General features: G+C 46.1%; 1 protein-coding gene and 1 pseudogene across 1 annotated transcript; one reads left to right on the top strand and one right to left on the bottom strand.

The window, feature by feature from the left end:
* LOC137882265 (steroid hormone receptor ERR2-like) overlaps positions 1-17373 on the top strand; it is a 95812-nt pseudogene that overhangs the window by 22813 nt on the left and 55626 nt on the right.
* LOC137882381 (transforming growth factor beta-3 proprotein-like) lies at positions 4231-15025 on the bottom strand. The gene is made up of 7 exons (XM_068724663.1): positions 14324-15025; positions 8193-8356; positions 7540-7669; positions 7293-7400; positions 6865-7030; positions 6495-6648; positions 4231-6110 (listed from the first exon to the last, which is right to left on the bottom strand). Exons 1-7 carry the CDS (start codon positions 14667-14669, stop codon positions 5952-5954), a joined length of 1227 nt encoding a protein of 408 aa, XP_068580764.1. The 5' UTR covers positions 14670-15025; the 3' UTR covers positions 4231-5951.

The raw sequence follows: 17373 nt of genomic DNA, 5'->3' as shown, positions 1-17373 counted from the left end.
CAGCCTTTATCCGAGGGGCATAAATCTCTTGTTCTTGGTGGAGCGACAGCTGCAGAGCTATTTTCACCAGTTTGATCCAGAGTTACTGTGAGAACATACAGTGTGCCCAGACAGGCAGAAAGATAATAAACTTAGCAAAACCACTTAAGTCGTCATTGTGGAGCTTGTGCGGGAGAAGGCGCCCCGCTGACACGGTCTCCATTACCTGTTTGAGTGGAGGCAGCTGTGCAGGAGGCCGTTAAGGACCTGACTTCCCTCATCAATCTGGTTTGCACTTCTGGGATGAGGATGGAGGAGAAAGCCGCTGTAACCGTTGTCTAGAGGCTAATCTGAGGAGAACTACCGCTCAGGTGTCCGCATGATTTAAGATTCTTTCTTTTTTTATCACGAGCCCTATGTGTGCATGTGTGAGCATAGAATCCCTCCAGTCCAGCTGAACTCACACACAGGACGCTTTAGATGCCACACAGGCGTCCTGCTTCGTCCTCGGTCCTCGTGTTTCTCTGGGGGTTTGTAGAGCATCAGGCCTGTAACGTGATGGAGATGGAGAAGGTGTTTACAGCTACGGAGACACAATAAACGAGCTGCAGGAAACCTAAACCCTGCTGCTGGCAGTGCTACACACATTCTTTAAACAAAGGAGTCCTTTTTATTGTTTTATTGTCACGATGTTGTGCAGTTGGACTGTTTGTATATGTGACCATGTCGTCCTGGTGGTCACATGATGAGTATCAACATTCTTTACAGAGTTATTATTTAAAGACTGAAAGCTGTTAAAGGACAGTTTTGTATTTTTGATGTAATGTCTTAAAAGATCCAAATTAAAGCAAGACTTTTGCTGAACAGTCACACAACCCTGACGAATAACATTTATGTATGAGTTTACTTATGGGAAAGGCGGGACTGTGGCACTGGAGCGGATTCACAGTCTGCACACCACATGTGGACAGGTTCAGGCCACACCACACTTTGCATCAGGTTGAGAAAGATCCTCGTCGGTCTTGACTAGCTTGACTTAAGTTTGCTTACATGAACCAACATGAGCTGCCGGTCAAGTAAGGCTGTAGAGACAAAGCCCCAAAGAAAAGGACGTTCAGTTTGAGAGACGGATTGTTGCGTTTCAAGGCATCAGAAATGTGAAATGTACACTAGCATGTATGTGATTAGCCGACATGGTGCCTGATCAGATGAAGCCCCGTTTCTGTGCAGCTACAGCCGAGCCGGATCCAGCGTTTTGGGTGGATGACCCTGCATTTCTCTGGTGGAGCCCCCCTGCATCGGCGCCCCCCCGCTGTGTCACTGGCTCTATTTAAACATTAAGAAAACATTTTTTTGATGCTTGGCTGAAGTTGTTCTGAATTAGTGCTGCTCCTTCTTAGTCGACAAAGACTTTTTTTTCATTCTGAATGACTTATTTCCAATAAACTAATGAGTTTATCTCCGGTAAACGAGATTAGAAGTCGACGAAGAACATCTTTAGTCGAGGACAGCAGTCGTCTGAATGTTGACCTGAGGAAGGCTGCTTTGTGTTGAACACCTTTTAGACTCACGAGTGAAGAATGTTCTTCAACCTTTTCCTTTCTTTACTGTACGTTATTCAAGCTGGCTTGTTTCTTCTCTGGTAATTAGTTTTACATGATGTCGTATCCTGGTTTAGAGGGTGTGCAGATGATAATCTCTCTCTCTCTCTCTCTCTCTCTCTCTCTCTCTCTCTCTCTCTCTCTCTCTCTCTCTCTCTCTCTCTCTCTCTCTCTTTTCCCTCCCTCCGGCCACTTGCTCGCTCCATCCCTTTGTCACGGAAACACACACTCTTCTGTAATATCATGCTGTAGTTTGATCCAGACCTCCCATTCATTTGTTTAGCTATAAAGGTCTATGAAGTTGATATGTGTTTACATATTTGTTCACCCCTTCACTCTTTTCCAGTAACTATGGCTGCTGGCTTGACGTGTGTGTGTGTGTGTGTGTGTGTGTGTGTGTGTGTGTGTGTGTGTGTGTGTGTGTGTGTGTGTGTGTGTGTGTGTGTGTGTGTGTGTGCTATCCCAATTGCTGAATTACACAACTCTTTCCACCCTGGGGCCTGAGAACTGGTCTGATGTGACCTGATGAATTTATTGCAGCAACAGTCCTTTTTTCAGGACTCTGTCTCTCTCTCTGTCTCTCTCTCTCTCTCTCTCTCTCTCTCGCTCTCTCTCTCTCTGTCTCTCTCTGTCTCTCTCTCTCTGTCGCTCTCTCTCTCTCTCTCTCTCTCTCTCTCTCTCTCTCTCTCTCTCTCTCTCTCTGTCTTTGTCTCTCTCTGGCTCACACACACACACACACTTACTTTCCCTCTCTGTGTCTGTCTCTCACCTCCCCCTCTCAATTTCTTTTTCTCCCTCTACATCTGTTAATCTGCTCAGGGAATAGCAGCAGACACAGTTTTCCAAACCTCTGTGCATTTACGTGTCATGCAATTCATCATTGGTAAGTCTTGGAAGAGCCCAGGTTCTGAGAAAGTCCGACTACAACCCAGAATCGGACCCTGAACTCCAATCAGTAGCTGGGAGCTGGAACTGGCTTCATTGCAGGTTTGGGGTTGAGGTGGTCAGCATGAGGTCCTCATCGGCATCTTCAAGTCAGCATGAGGTGCTATCGATAAAAAGCCCCGACTCAGCAGAGAGGTGCAACTTGTGAATGACTGTTGTTTTGCTTGGTGTGCCACCTTGATGCATCTACAAAGTGAACATTAAGACATCCACACTGTGTCACATTTGACAAACATGGTCGCTGCACGTCTCTCCCCGTGAGCCTCTCGCTGCCTGTGTGGTGTTTTTTGCTGAAAATTGTGGCGAGCCGCCTCGTGAGCCAAAATGACTCCTTGCACGAACTGAAAGGCCCGAGCCAAGCTGCTGCCTTTGTTAGGAAAGGCCTCGCCATCGCTAACCCCTCAGCCTGCTTCCATTACGCCGACATGGGAAAAGATACTCTGGAAGAATCGGCTCTATTATCTTACTCCTGCTGGGAGGAACCCTGATGAACAACCACCGACTTGAAGACGTTAACGGTGAAATGAAGTTGCAGAGCAGTTCTATGATGCTAAACTTACAGAACTTTGCTGTGTTTTATCACTAAGCGTTTTTAACGGGACAAATGGTGAACGTAAATGACTTCTGCTGAAGGTTAAAAGTCAACCATGCGTGGTGCGCTGCTGCTCTTTACCAGTAATGTGTGTTTGTTAGTACAAGGCTGTCTGCAAAGCCATTAGAGCCCGACCCCTGTTTGTAGACCCCGTCGTGCCCTCCGGTCTTTGTGTTTCCATCACGGTTCATCTCTGATTGATTGTGACAGGGAACAATAACGGGCACGCAGAGAAAGGGAATTCTCTCTGGCTACTTGTCAGTCCATGTTAGCTCAAAGCACCCCCCCCCCCCCCCCCCTCCTCCAAAACCTGTGCGACTGATTGCCAGTTCAGTGGAGAAAATGACATAAGCATGCTGCCAGCACCCTTAACAAGGGCTTTAGAAGATATTTAGTAATGGTATGTAGACCAATAATAAGCCGTTATTAGGCAGGACCAAGATGCGTTCATATTAATATTAATGCAGCTCACATAAGTCATCAATTCTGCAGCTGCTAATAATCAAATGAGTTTCTCACTTTCAAAATAGATCAACACGTTTGCAGTTTTTATGTTTTTATGAATAAACGTGCAGTGGATTTACCTTTCTAGTAAAACACTGATTCAGTTTCACATGTTAATATGTTACGTTTACTTTGGTCCAGATGTTCTGCAGCTCTCATTCAGGGTCAAAGGGTCCGTTGGAGCGGTCTTGCGGTCTTCCTGATGAATTAAAGGGTGTTATCAAAGTGGTACCAAATGTAAAGTACCTTTCTCAGCTTACTGTGTGATTTAGCGTTTATGAAGAATAAGAACATAACGTGATGTCGGCACATTAATGTGCTGAGAATAAAAGTAATTGCTTTTTGCCTGGGAAAGGTCTCAAGCAACAATTCCAGAGAAGTTGAATTTATTACTCTGGTAAAAAAAGAAAGAAGAAAAAAGCCTTCAGGAAGCAGGTGGGACTCGAGTAAGGAACGTTGTGTCTGCATGGAGCCAAAGCATTCTGATAAAATGGCATTTTAAATGGCATTTCAACATGGCAGACAAGACCAATGGGTAAATTCATCATGTCGACTAAATGCAATGCAAAGCTGGAGAGATTCTGGAGACTTAAAAAGGGCTCATACAGATTCAGCATTTTGTGTTTTTAATAACAATCACGATCAACAAGTCAATCAAACAATATTACTGCAAAAAAACGTCATCTAAATGTCACCTAAAGGCCAGATGACTGTGAAAAGGTACAGAGATCAGAATGGCTCTCCTGACTCTGAGTGAATGAGGTCTAACTGTACGTCCAGCCACTGTCATAGCATGACTCCTCCTATTCATTTCTGTTTGTTCCATCAGGGCTCCACACTGTAGAGGAGCACCACAACAAGCAGAAGAAAGACTGCAGTGTTTTTGGGAACTACACACGATTCCTTGTCAGCTGGCTGGAGTGACGGTGAGTAAAGGAGTTCACTGCATTTTAAACGACACGACATTTGCAATTATTGCTGGAGAAAAGTGCTCTGATTTAGCTTTCTGGGGATAGTCCCCTTTTAATACAAGAAGACTTACGTCCAACATATACTGGATCACGTACGACAAGTCAGACTAATGAGTACATGGACAACAACCACCAGGAGATGTAACGGCACCCGTAGTTTAATACGAAGGGTTTCCATCGATGGAGATAATGTTGATTTTTGTCCCACTTAATGAAACAATTCCCTATATGACAAGTTGCATAACAGACCGAATCTGCTGTTCAAGAAAAAGAAATCCCATAAAAATACTGTTGCGTAACACATGTTCTTTTCCAGTATATTCTTTGATGTCCATAAATAATTTGAACCTGTTAGAGATGAGAACTTCCAGTGAATGGCAGTGGGCTCATGGCTTGTATCCATCACAGTTCTTCGCTTCCATACAGGTCCCCTCCTCTTCTTCCTCTTCTTCTCCTTCTTCTCCTCCTCCTCCTCCTCCTCCTCCTCCTCCTCCTCCTTCTTTTTCTTCTTCTTCTTCTTCTTCTTCTTCTTCTTTTTCTTCTTTTTCTTCTTCTCCTTCTTCTTCTGTCCATTCTAATAGATGCACCACAAATACAAAAAAAAGGCCATTACTACTGGCTGGCCAAAAAAAAGAAGAAAGTTTGGCTCAACTTCTTTGTTCATTCACTTTCCATTGCAAATCCAGCAGGCACTCTCTCAGCTCTCCTTTTCCCTGACCACAGCTATGGCTTTGGATACAGCAGCAAGTCTGTCCTTTCTCCCTTTGTGTTTGAAGATAGTGTCCACTGTTTGAAGGGAAGGGAACCTAAGACGAGGTGAAGGTATCAAATCCAGTCTGAGAGGACCCTTCCACCGTTCAGTAGAGCACAATCTCTATGTGTGACTATTGACGATGTCCCCCTCGGGTAGAGACAGAAGAACTGCTCTACTGACCATTTCAAATCAATCACAGAATAAGTCTCTTTCAGTCATTGCACTTGAAGCACCTCCCGATTGGTTTGGACAGTTTAAATGTGTACAGGGCTTTAGGAGTGTGTTATCCACCTTCACAAATCTAGAGGGAAGTATTTCAAGAGCATCGAGAGCTTTTCTTAAAGATCAAAATAACTACTTGTCATCCAGAGCGGGAGGGGTGGGGAAAATGATGACCTCACGTTTTTAGGAGAAATCTGCATCCCTAAGAAAAGGTGTGACCTCCAGAGAGATGTTCAGATCCAGAGTGATGTTCAGATGCAGGCCATGAGGCCACAGGGTCAGGTGAAGTGTTTGTCACAGCTAAGAGTCCAAAAGTCATCGAGCATGGGTTTTCGTCAGTACCTAGTGAAATCCTGCCGCGCTACATCGCCTTTCACGTCTTCTCAGCTACACTTGCAAGACTTGACGATCATGTTGGAGAGCTGCTCCACTACGGGGGTCCGTCCAGAGTAGTAGAGTATAGTGAGGGGTTCCAGGTCTTTAGGGACACAGCAGGGAGAGGCCGATGCCTCGGGATTCAGAGTGTTGTACAGGCTCAGCAGCTGTTGGAAAGCACACAGGAGAGATTCTATTATATTCATAATCTCAGGAGGGGTTTAGTCTTGATAATAAGCTAGTTTAAATCAGTGCGATAGCTTGACTCTGAGCCACAGCCGGCCCCGGTGGATGATTTTATAGTGACTACATGTTCGGTAGAAAGTAGTTTAAAAGTCTTGAAAAGTGTTTGTCCCCTGAAGACCCCTGTTGGGAAGCAGAGGTCCCAAATTCAGTTGGGACATCCACTTCAAACCCAAAAAAACTAGAACTATCTGCATGGTGATTTACCACTTGATGACAGTGGTAAATTGTCCACTAAATGACAAACTATGCATTGTGTTGTTATTTTTCATGGTGGAGAAACTCCCTTGTGTATCCCTGATTCTTACCGAGCTGTGTGTCGTGTCCGAGCTCCTCAGGTAGGGGCACGGCCCGGAGCAATAGTTGGCATCGTAGCCACTGGGCTCATGGATCCACTTCCAGTCCAAGTCACGGCGGAAATCGATGTGGAGCCGGCGAACGCAGCAGCTCTCCTCCGTGTTTCTGTGGCGACGATGCACAGCAATAGTTCAATTAGCCGCAAATCACGTTTTGTAATGGTGCTCCTGATACTAAATATCTTCTTTTGGGATGTTATAATATGTGTATAAGCTGATGCATATGACATTAATAAGCACAAGCTTTTCACAATTGTGTGATTAAGAACCGTAAAGGATTTGACCCAAAGACTTTTGCTACAGATCATTCACATTCCCTTACGAGAAGCAGTAGTTTGTGTCCAGCGCTCTCTTGCGTCGGCGTGAGGACTGAGTGTCCAGGCGGTGGGGGGGGATCATCATGAGGATAAGGTGAGGCAGGTACTGGTCCTTTCTCTTCTTCAGCTGATCCAGATCCCAGCGACTCTGCTCCTCGTCTCCATCCACACCTTCATTATAGACACGATGCACTTAAAGCAACCAACAATCTGAGCAAACAGTTGTCAGAGCTGTCATCCTGTCACTCAATGTAGAAATGAAAACACTAAGCACACATACAATATTTAAATTCCTAGTCTGATGATTGCTGATTCAAGAATAAATGGAGTGAATTGTTGGATTAAGGACCTCATGAATATGCAACACAATCCATTGCAGCTAAACTGACACCTGGCATGAATAACTAAATGACAAAATGTGGTGGAAGCCTACCTTTAAACTTCACCTCCAGAACCTCGTTCTCATTGTCAATGATGTCACCGTTTGGGTTGAATGTGTGGCAGGGACAGTGCACACTGATCTCCAAACCCAGATTAGTTCCTGATAGCAAACAGTGGAAAAGAGTATTTCTAAAAAGAAGCCCAAGTTAACAGTGTAAAAATGCAGTGCTGACCTGCTCACATTTCTGAGGTCAAACACGGATGATCATTAGGACATAATCATACAATCACAGTCTCACCTCTGTTCATCAGCCATTCCCGCACCGTTTCCGTCACATCGAAGGAGACCCACTCTGATGTACCTTTGGTCAGCACGTTCTTGGCTGCAAGGTAGCGTTGTTTCCTGATGTGTTCGTTTGGTCTTACAATCTGCAGAGCGGTAATGATAAAGGTCACTTTCTCAAAACCGAAACGGCTTCAACAAAATAACAAGACCTGATGACGTTGACCTACTGCAGAAGTGTGTTGCATCATCACAATCAGCAGACCAAAGCCCCTTTTTAACCGCCTAATAAACTTTGCCTACTGTTTCAGGGACTAAAGAATACAGACCTCTACATAACCAAAATGAGGACTGCATTAGATCTGGGCCGCTAGCGCTGCACTAACAGTACCCCTGTCACGGTTCTGCTAACATTCTGCAGGCCTGTTGTGCTTTTTGGCTTTTGGTCTGGCTGTTACCCATGCATGCCTGAAACCATAATCTAGTTTTTGTTGACTCTCTTTGTCAATTAGGGCCTGAAATCATGTTGTGGAGAACAACTAACCAGCTTATGTAAGAGATGTTCTTGTAATCTAATAAAGAACAGAGACTTGAAGCTCCTTGTTGCCTTGACTGTGAGCTTTGCCTCTGATCCTGGTAGAAGGACAAGGAAACGGTACCTTTACACACCTGGTAGAGCTCAATCCGCTGTTCATTCCTCTTGGAACTTGAGTTTGGCACCCTCAGAGCACGAAACTCTGCTCTGAAGAGGTTGGTGGAGTTCCTCTCCATGGCGGAGACGTTGAAGCGGAAAACCTTAGAGGTGATGCCTTTTGGGCAGTAGAGCAGATCGTCTGGATCAGAGAGAATAAAATAAAAGGTTTGTGAGAGAACAGAACAAGTTCTGATGCAATACAAGCAGTTTATGTCTGAACACGCACCTCGAATGGTCCATGACCTCTGGACAAAATAACCACAGATACATTCTGATCTCCTTCATACTGAATTGTTTAGCTGAACAGACTTCCAGTAGGCCTTTATCACAGCAGACATGTTGACTTGTCATAGTAGGAAAAACTGTCTCTGTTGTATTAAAGAGTAAATCATTACAGTGTGACAGGGAGCCAGTATGCACAAAACCACCACCCTGAAACAGAAGCAGCTAAATGGAATTCAGCCATCATTCGTTTTATTATTTAAACCTGTGCATTCTCTGTTTTGGTAAGATGTCGTACATAATGTCCTCATGAACAAGATGTTGGCACCATAAAAACTCAATTATACCTTTAAACACTCATGTCTGCAGCTGACATGTGTTCAACATTCACAAAGTTAACAATAGGGCTGCAACTATTGATTAATCTGCAATTATGTTCTCTATTATTCATCCAATCACTTCGTCAATCACAAAAGTAGTGACGAAAATGCACATTTTCTAAAGCCCAAGAGCTTGTTTTATCTGATGAACACTAAAAAGTGTGTAACACCAAAAAATAGGGGAGTGGGTTGAGGAATGGGTTGGGGAGTGAGGATGAGTGGGTTGGAGAGTGAGGAGGAGTGGGTTGGGGAGTGAGGAGGAGTGGGTTGAGGAGTGAGGAGGAGTGAGTTGAGTGGGTTGAAGAGTGAGGAGGAGTGGGTTGGGGAGTGAGGAGGAGTGGGTTGAGTGGGTTGGAGAGTGAGGAGGAGTGGGTTGAGGAGTGAGGAGGAGTGAGTTGAGTGGGTTGGAGAGTGAGGAGGAGTGGGTTGGGGAGTGAGGAGGAGTGGGTTGAGGAGTGAGGAGGAGTGAGTTGAGTGGGTTGAAGAGTGAGGAGGAGTGGGTTGGGGAGTGAGGAGGAGTGGGTTGAGTGGGTTGGAGAGTGAGGAGGAGTGGGTTGAGGAGTGAGGAGGAGTGAGTTGAGTGGGTTGGAGAGTGAGGAGGAGTGGGTTGGAGAGTGAGGAGGAGTGGGTTGGGGAGTGAGGAGGAGTGGGATGGGGAGTGAGGAGGAGTGGAGTGAGGAGGAGTGGGTTGAGGAGTGAGGAGGAGTGAGGACTGAGGAGGAGTGGGTTGGGGAGTGGGGTGAGGAGTGAGGAGGAGTGGGTTGGGGAGTGGGGTGAGGAGGAGTGAGGAGGAGTGGGTTGGGGAGTGAGGAGAAGTGGGTTGAGGAGTGAGGAGGAGTGAGGACTGAGGAGGAGTGGGTTGGGGAGTGGGGTGAAGAGGAGTGGGTTGGGGAGTGAGGAGAAGTGGGTTGAGGAGTGAGGAGGAGTGGGTTGGGGAGTGGGGTGAGGAGGAGTGGGTTGAGGAGTGAGGAGTGAGGAGGAGTGGGTTGAGGAGTGAGGAGGAGTGGGTTGGGGAGTGGGTTGAGGAGTGAGGAGGAGTGGGTTGGGGAGTGGGGTGAGGAGGAGTGGGTTGAGGAGTGAGGAGTGAGGAGGAGTGGGTTGAGGAGTGAGGAGGAGTGGGGTGAGGAGTGGGTTGAGGAGTGAGGAGTGGGTTGAGGAGTGGGTTGAGGAGTGAGGAGGAGTGGGTTGGGGAGTGAGGAGGAGTGGGATGGGGAGTGAGGAGGAGTGGAGTGAGGAGGAGTGGGTTGAGGAGTGAGGAGGAGTGAGGACTGAGGAGGAGTGGGTTGGGGAGTGGGGTGAGGAGTGAGGAGGAGTGGGTTGGGGAGTGGGGTGAGGAGGAGTGAGGAGGAGTGGGTTGGGGAGTGAGGAGAAGTGGGTTGAGGAGTGAGGAGGAGTGAGGACTGAGGAGGAGTGGGTTGGGGAGTGGGGTGAAGAGGAGTGGGTTGGGGAGTGAGGAGAAGTGGGTTGAGGAGTGAGGAGGAGTGGGTTGGGGAGTGGGGTGAGGAGGAGTGGGTTGAGGAGTGAGGAGTGAGGAGGAGTGGGTTGAGGAGTGAGGAGGAGTGGGTTGGGGAGTGGGTTGAGGAGTGAGGAGGAGTGGGTTGGGGAGTGGGGTGAGGAGGAGTGGGTTGAGGAGTGAGGAGTGAGGAGGAGTGGGTTGAGGAGTGAGGAGGAGTGGGTTGGGGAGTGGGGTGAGGAGTGGGTTGAGGAGTGAGGAGTGGGTTGAGGAGTGGGTTGAGGAGTGAGGAGGAGTGGGGTGAGGAGTGAGGAGGAGTGGGTTGAGGAGTGAGGAGGAGTGGGTAAGGGAGTGAGGAGGAGTGGGTAGGGGAGTGAGGAGGAGTGGGGTGAGGAGTGAGGAGGAGTGGGGTGAGGAGGAGTGGGGTGAGGAGGAGTGAGGAGGAGTGGGTAGGGCAGTGAGGAGGAGTGAGGAGTGAGGAGGAGTGGGTAGGGCAGTGAGGAGGAGTGGGGTGAGGAGTGGGTTGAGGAGTGAGGAGGGGTGAGGAGTGAGGAGGAGTGGGTTGAGGAGTGGGGAGGAGTGAGGAGGAGTGGGGTGAGGAGGAGTGTGGAGTGAGGAGTGGAGTGAGGACTGAGGAGTGAGGAGGAGTGTGTAGGGCGAGGGGTTTCTTTGGATCAAACTTGTATCTGCTTGATGTCAGTACTTCAGTGTTGCTCCACAGAGGTGTTGTGCTCTGTTTACTGAGTTGGCAGTAAATGTAATCATTTAAAACTGTAGATGGCAAAGAAGTGGGAACTTTTTTCATTTTTTAATATATATATCATATTGCATCAGAAATAAAGCTATACTTTAATATGAAGATAATGGCATGGATTTACAGTGAATGTTTTTGTAATATGCTAGAAGACTCATGAACCCATTCACACCTAACATGAGATGTTGGGTTGACTGACTGGTCATGGCTGGACCTCAGTCCATCAGCCCACAGTGAATGATCGGTGAGCTCGCTCGCCTTATCAAAATTCCTCGGCGTTTCTCGAACACATTTTGTCTATATTTGGTGGAAATGAAAATGTTGTAATTGAAGTAGCAATATTATTGAGCTTAGTATGACTTCACCACCCCGGTATCTGCGTATCATAGACCAGCTATCCTCGGCCACACTGACAACTTTTTGGACCCGAACCCCTTTCTGACCATGATGACTTCTCCACAGCTCGACCTCAGTCATTGACATATGCCAGATTCTGTACGCGTACCATGCTATAAAAGGACATCTTTCCCATGATTGCAGTCCAGCCTCTCAATGTAGTAATTTGCCCGTCTTCCAGCAGCTTTCTGCTTCATTTGCACCTGTCACGGATTTGTTTTGGTTCACAGAGCTGCCTCAGATCCACCAAAGGTCAACAGTTTACCTTCAGAAACCATCGAGAAGTGAGTGTGTGTTTGCCCACATGAACCGAGGGAAAGAGCGTGATGTGACTGGCTACGAGTCAACACTTTATTCCACAAAGCCTGGCTTCTGGTCCTGTTATACCACAGGGGGCAACACACTGAGGGGGCTGTGTCTTCATTACACTTTAGTCCATTTCTTCAGTTTCTACCTGATCTTACAGGAATACTTCAACATGTTGATGCACTAATACAAACTGAAAGCTTATAAACTTGTAGAAGCTTTGAGTTTTGATCAAAAAACTTAAACGTTTAAGACGTTATTTACTTTCTACGAAAGGGCAAACATGATGGAGCAGAATATTTAGAAATGTAATATATTTTTTATATATTATGTACTGTCTGTATTTCATCCATATGTTATTGTGCTAATCTGCCGGTCATTTACCTGAAGACAGGTGTCTCTCCCGGAGTAGAGTGACAGCTGAGCACAGTGACTCTATGAAACGGTTCATCTTGCTCCAGCATATGAAAATCACATTATCCAGCTCAGAGAGTATAGGCTCGCTGCATGGATGTGGATATTCAGGGTACTGACAAAAATGTATATTTCCAAGTATGACATCATCTCGGACACATTAAAAACACTCTGCCGTGCCAATACCACAGTTTTAGGATACTCTTCGCTTGTTGACGTTTTAAGTATGTGAGAAGTAGAGCTGTTGACTAGAGCGCGCACATAAATACACTTCCGTCTGTTCGACACGTATGCTGTCATATTGACTTTCTGCCTGTACATCTGTTTTTCAGCTAATCCCTTCAAACTCGGGCATAAAGAGCAAAACATTACGTGGAAAGAAACTCTGATCTTCACCCAACTGTACGTGAATGTTATTGTGTCATAAAGTTAATCTGTGGCTCTGAACCCAGCAATGAAACCAACGCAAGGCACCTACCGCCTGCCGCTTTGTCAAAAACATTTTGCGAGATTGGAAACAGAACATTGCTGAGGGAAAATAGATCTTTTGAGAAACACCTGTTGATTTCAAAGGGACTGTGATGCAATGGTCTTGGCTTTGCTCTAGACAATGAGGCCCTCTTTGGCTCCTACACACGCACAGCATTTATCCTATTCTACTTTCTCAGTAATCCAAACTCAGTCGGACCACATGCTGTATGAATCTCCCTCAAGTGCTGACACATGTCCCTCTCAGCAAAAGTTTTCCACTCATAGCTTTTGTTTCTGTGAAGGAAATGACTACGCCGAGTACCGGGTTAGCACAAATCGCTTGAAGTGAAAACAATGTGAGCTGAACAGGACTTTAGCGATAATCTAAATATGTCGCCAACAAAATAAAGCTCATTATTAACCAAGCAGTGAACTGTTACCTACAGTAGAGGCAGTAAAATGACGGCACAGTGGAATCATTCAGGTTTTAGGGGGACGGATGCCGGCTCGGTTTCACACTCAATTTAGCAAAGTTAAACCTGAGCAGTGCAGTAAGTGATCTCATGCTCATGGGCCACCCGTGTGGGTGATTCACTGGCCAAGACAGGAAGCGGGCTCTTTTTAAGCTCCGTCTAAATCTAAATGATGTGTCGGTGAATGCGAGGGCTTCATGGGACCCCACTGTACAGACCGACTCCGGGGGAGAGAGGGATGCCTCTGTCCAGACTAACGGGGAGGTGCTCCCATCCACCTCGGTTCACTTTTCCTACTTCTTCTCCTAAAGGCATTCCCATCCGCCTGGGCAGATGTCCCTTTCATTTGGGCCTGACGGGAAAGGAAGTGGGAACATCTGGGGAGAAGGACAGAATCCATGGAGGAAAAAAACCCGAGAGGAGGAAGAGTGGAGTCAGGAGGAGGAGGAGAGCGACTTTCCTGGAACACTGGTGCAGAGTTGAAACAGGTTGGTGAGCACTGCAGTAACAAAGCACCTCGTCCAAGTGCACAGCTAGTGTACCATTCATTGTACGAAACATAAGAGAGCTCTGGAAATGTTTTCAGTCACAAACATTACATAATAAAGTCCCCCATCCACTCAAAAATATATTTTGCTAATCGTTTGTTCACTTGGATGTTTGAGCTTCACTGTGCAGAATGATATTCATCAAGTGTAAGTATTACACGCATACCTGCAAGATGATTATGTGACATCACAAATAGTCTGGAGGTGCATCTGCTGTCCAGTGAGCAAGTCACAAGTGTGATGTGGCAACTTGATGCCTCAGCACACACACACACACACACACACACACACACACACACACACACACACACACACACACTGAAGAGACTTACATTGAAGTAGGAAACATCTTGTGGCCAGCAGGTTCACTTTTGAACTAGACCGTTTTCTTATTTATAGATTGTGAATTTTCTTTTAATTGTGTCATTATTAAAATAGGTCATTTAACTTTAAGTGGTGAATCTCTATCTGGTACAAATACTTATTAAAATCAGTGTTTCTTTATTGTGCAGCAGACTAAAAACTTGCTGAATTTCAAGCTTTTAATACTGTAGATATTTAGCTGCTGAAGTTTTGAGATTCCGTGTAGCTGACTCGTGCACTCTTCATTTGGTGCGTAATTACGCACTACGGACCGTGGATCACTACTGGCATTTAAACTAGACAGCGATAGAACGTGTAACACTTACTGCTTTCTGGCGGTCCGTAGACCATGTTGAATTTGTATATCTCTTTGGCGTAGTACTCTGTCTCCGTGTTGTCCTGACCGCAACTTTGCTGCCGATCCCTCCTGAGCTCCTCCAGGAGCTCCTTGGTGCTGTTGTACAACGCTTGGATTTGATACGGGATTTTACTCGGTCCGAGAGAGTGTGGAGGACTGGTCAGCCGGAGTTTGCTCAAAATCTGACCTCGTATCGCCTCGACCCTCTTCCTTTTCACATGGTCGATGTCCACGGTGGCACAAGTCGACAGAGATGAGCTCAAAGTTGCGCAGTTGAGGAGGAGGACAAACAGTACAGCCTTGCCCAGATGCATCTTTCTCTCTGCATCTGGTTCGCTCGGTAGTTGAAATGTGCAGATTCACACTGTGTCACAGCGTCACACTGATCAACCCTGCTGCTGTCTCTTTTATGAACTAATGATGAACAACTCCTCACTCAATCACTTTTCTTGTGGCGGTCCCCTTTTTGTTATCAGCAGAAATCCAAGTGTGTGTTCGCCCGTCAGACATTACTCAATTCAAAGCCCCGAACAGCAGAACATCAGCAGAACGTCTGTAGAGACACACTTTCTTTTGCATTCTTGTGCTCAATCCAGTAGAGTCAAGTCGTACCACAGCGTGGCACGTTTCTCCTCTGTGTCTCGTGGAGATCTCGTGCCTGTCTTGCAGACCGCAGTCTGTCAGGTGAACGAGCTGGATGCGACTTTAGAGCGCTCGGTACGCCTCACGTGTTTTATACCGCTAGATTCTGACGTTTGACGGAGGAGGGACCGCAGGCGCCCGGTGGAGCCCAACTCATAACAGCGCTCACTGCGGTGCGTCCCGCATCAACTAATACACATATCACCGTCTAGTTTAGTTTAGTTCTGATGAGCGGTTCTATGAGCGGTTCTTCTTCTCTTACTTAAAGCATCTGAAGTGGAGTAAAGAGCTGCTCTCGGTCCTTATTGCATTTGAATGTGTTTTAATATCAACAGGGATCAACAGGCTTCTCGGCTCAGCTGATGTGTTTCTGGTTGAGCGTCACACTGTAGCCTGGGTCGTGCTCCCTCTAGTGGCACATTGTGGCACGAGCAGTTTTCTACTTTCGGTGATTCTCTATTATATTTCCCCTCTAAGAGTCTTAAGATTTTGCATATTTATACACTTTTTTTTTTCCGGACGACAGTATGTTAAGATGTTTATTCTCTTCTGAATCATAAAAGCTCTACGTTTGCTTCTGATCGCCCTCCGACAGCCTGGTTCAAGTTCACTTTAAAGGCAGATGTAGACCAGAACAACAATCAGGTCCAAGTCTGGGACCTGAAATGTTAAGTTCACAAAAGTGTCGTACACTTTTCCTGTACAGAAGAGAGTAATATTTAGTATTAGTAGTATTTGTCTGATGCTGTGGTAGTGACCATGAACATGACAATAACTGGTTAGATTTTAGACATCATTATTTCAGATCATTTCTGATAATCCACAGTTTGGTCCTTGTCCGCCCTCTGATAAAGATCCACACAATTCAGCACATGTTCTCAAATGACAGATGTCCATTCATGCACATTCTGGAAACATGATTGCACTACTGTTCAAAAGACCCAACGTTTCGACCACCACCACCACCACCACATCCATGCACTGATGTCTGAGGCTCTGAAGCTAGTTGATCTTTTCGATTTGTCTCCTCAGTCTGTTTTATCTCTATTCATAGAGCATATCCACATTCTCAGACCTATTGTAGGTCACAGCTCACCCACCAGAGGCCCCTTACCCAGACACGGGGGGGGGGGGGGGGGGGGGGAGTTCAGCCACGCAAAGCAAGAATGATTTCGTAGAATGTCTAAACTTGGTGAATATGAGGCTGTCAATCATATGCCCAGCTGCCTGTGTGTACTATACACTCTTATTTAGCTGGTGTTGTAAAAGAATATGAGTTTCATATGTAACAACAAGGCCATTTCTTCCTCAACAGACTATAATAGTATAATATCTTTCATACACGCTCATGCACCATCTGACACCATCTCACTTGCCATCTGTTATTTTCCTCAGTTAAAGCCAAAAGCATGATGTGATTATTTTCATTATCTGTGAACGGTGCATGATGTTGAGAGTAACTTTGGCTTCAATCAGCAATTTGTTGCCCAACACTGTAAATATATCAGTTGCGATGAAGTTGTGTCCTTGTGTTTAAGCAGCTGAACTGTAAAAGCTCTGCAGTTCGTTGACATCTCCGCTAGAAGCATCTGTTGTCTTTAAGACATTGGTCACAGGAGTTGTGTTGCTTTTCTGTTTATTGTTTGGAAATTCTTTTCCAATAACGTCGGTCCGAGCTCAGCCTGAAAAGTCTTCATTCATAACTTTGGCTCAGTGACGTTTGAGCGATCCAAACCCAAAATGGGTGTTTGGGCTTTCTGCCTGATCCAGGACTGAGCCGAGGAGACGTCTTCGTAGCCGTCGTGAGACTATTTTAGGACACCCTGGTATTCGTCGGCCACTTTCCCACAGTCCTGCATGCCTACTTGGTTGCACTGCGTTACAGCTTATCTCAAAAGAAAAGAAACTGTGACACACATACATCCTATCAAGTGTGTAGCTCTTTGTTCCTGAGGATGATCTGTTTGTGTGACACTCCTCAGTGAATATAGCTTATTTAAATTCAGATGTGCATGTCGCAGTGAAGTGAACCTTTGGTTCTTCTGATTAGAGAGTTCTCTCGTTCCTACCATGTTGCTGCTGCTTCTGTCACATCCTTTGGCAATTACACTTATGTTGGCAGTTCTCCATTAAGCCAGCAGGTGATGCTGCATAACAAACAATCTCTGCCGTCTGCATCTGTACGTCCACCTAAGAGCAGAGAAGCTCAGCATCTCACATGTTCAGAGGATCCTTTATGAAGGACACCGATGCAACAGCTCAGCCACACATCCGGCCTTCACAACTACAATCGACAACGTTAGAAAGCTGTGAATTTGACTTAGTGAGGTTGCAGCTTGCAGTAGAACCGGACGACTGGGTCTCACAGGTGTAGCT

This window comes from Cebidichthys violaceus, unplaced genomic scaffold (assembly GCF_023349555.1).
Source record: "Cebidichthys violaceus isolate CVI_PGR_0920_01 unplaced genomic scaffold, fCebVio1.0.p SCAF_31, whole genome shotgun sequence".
NCBI lineage: Eukaryota > Metazoa > Chordata > Actinopteri > Perciformes > Stichaeidae > Cebidichthys > Cebidichthys violaceus.
Note: the sequence above shows the minus strand (reverse complement) of the source record. Positions and strands in the feature narration are given on the sequence as shown.

Bases quoted from the DNA above. Each gene is read 5' to 3' on its own strand.
- LOC137882381 (XM_068724663.1), bottom strand. From the start codon at position 14,669: ATGCATCTGGGCAAGGCTGTACTGTTTGTCCTCCTCCTCAACTGCGCA. The intron at 7,401-7,539 runs GTGAGACTGTGA...GTTTGCTATCAG, and splicing joins GGAATGGCTGATGAACAGAG to GAACTAATCTGGGTTTGGAG. The intron at 6,649-6,864 runs GTAAGGGAATGT...TCGTCGCCACAG, and splicing joins GACACAAACTACTGCTTCTC to AAACACGGAGGAGAGCTGCT.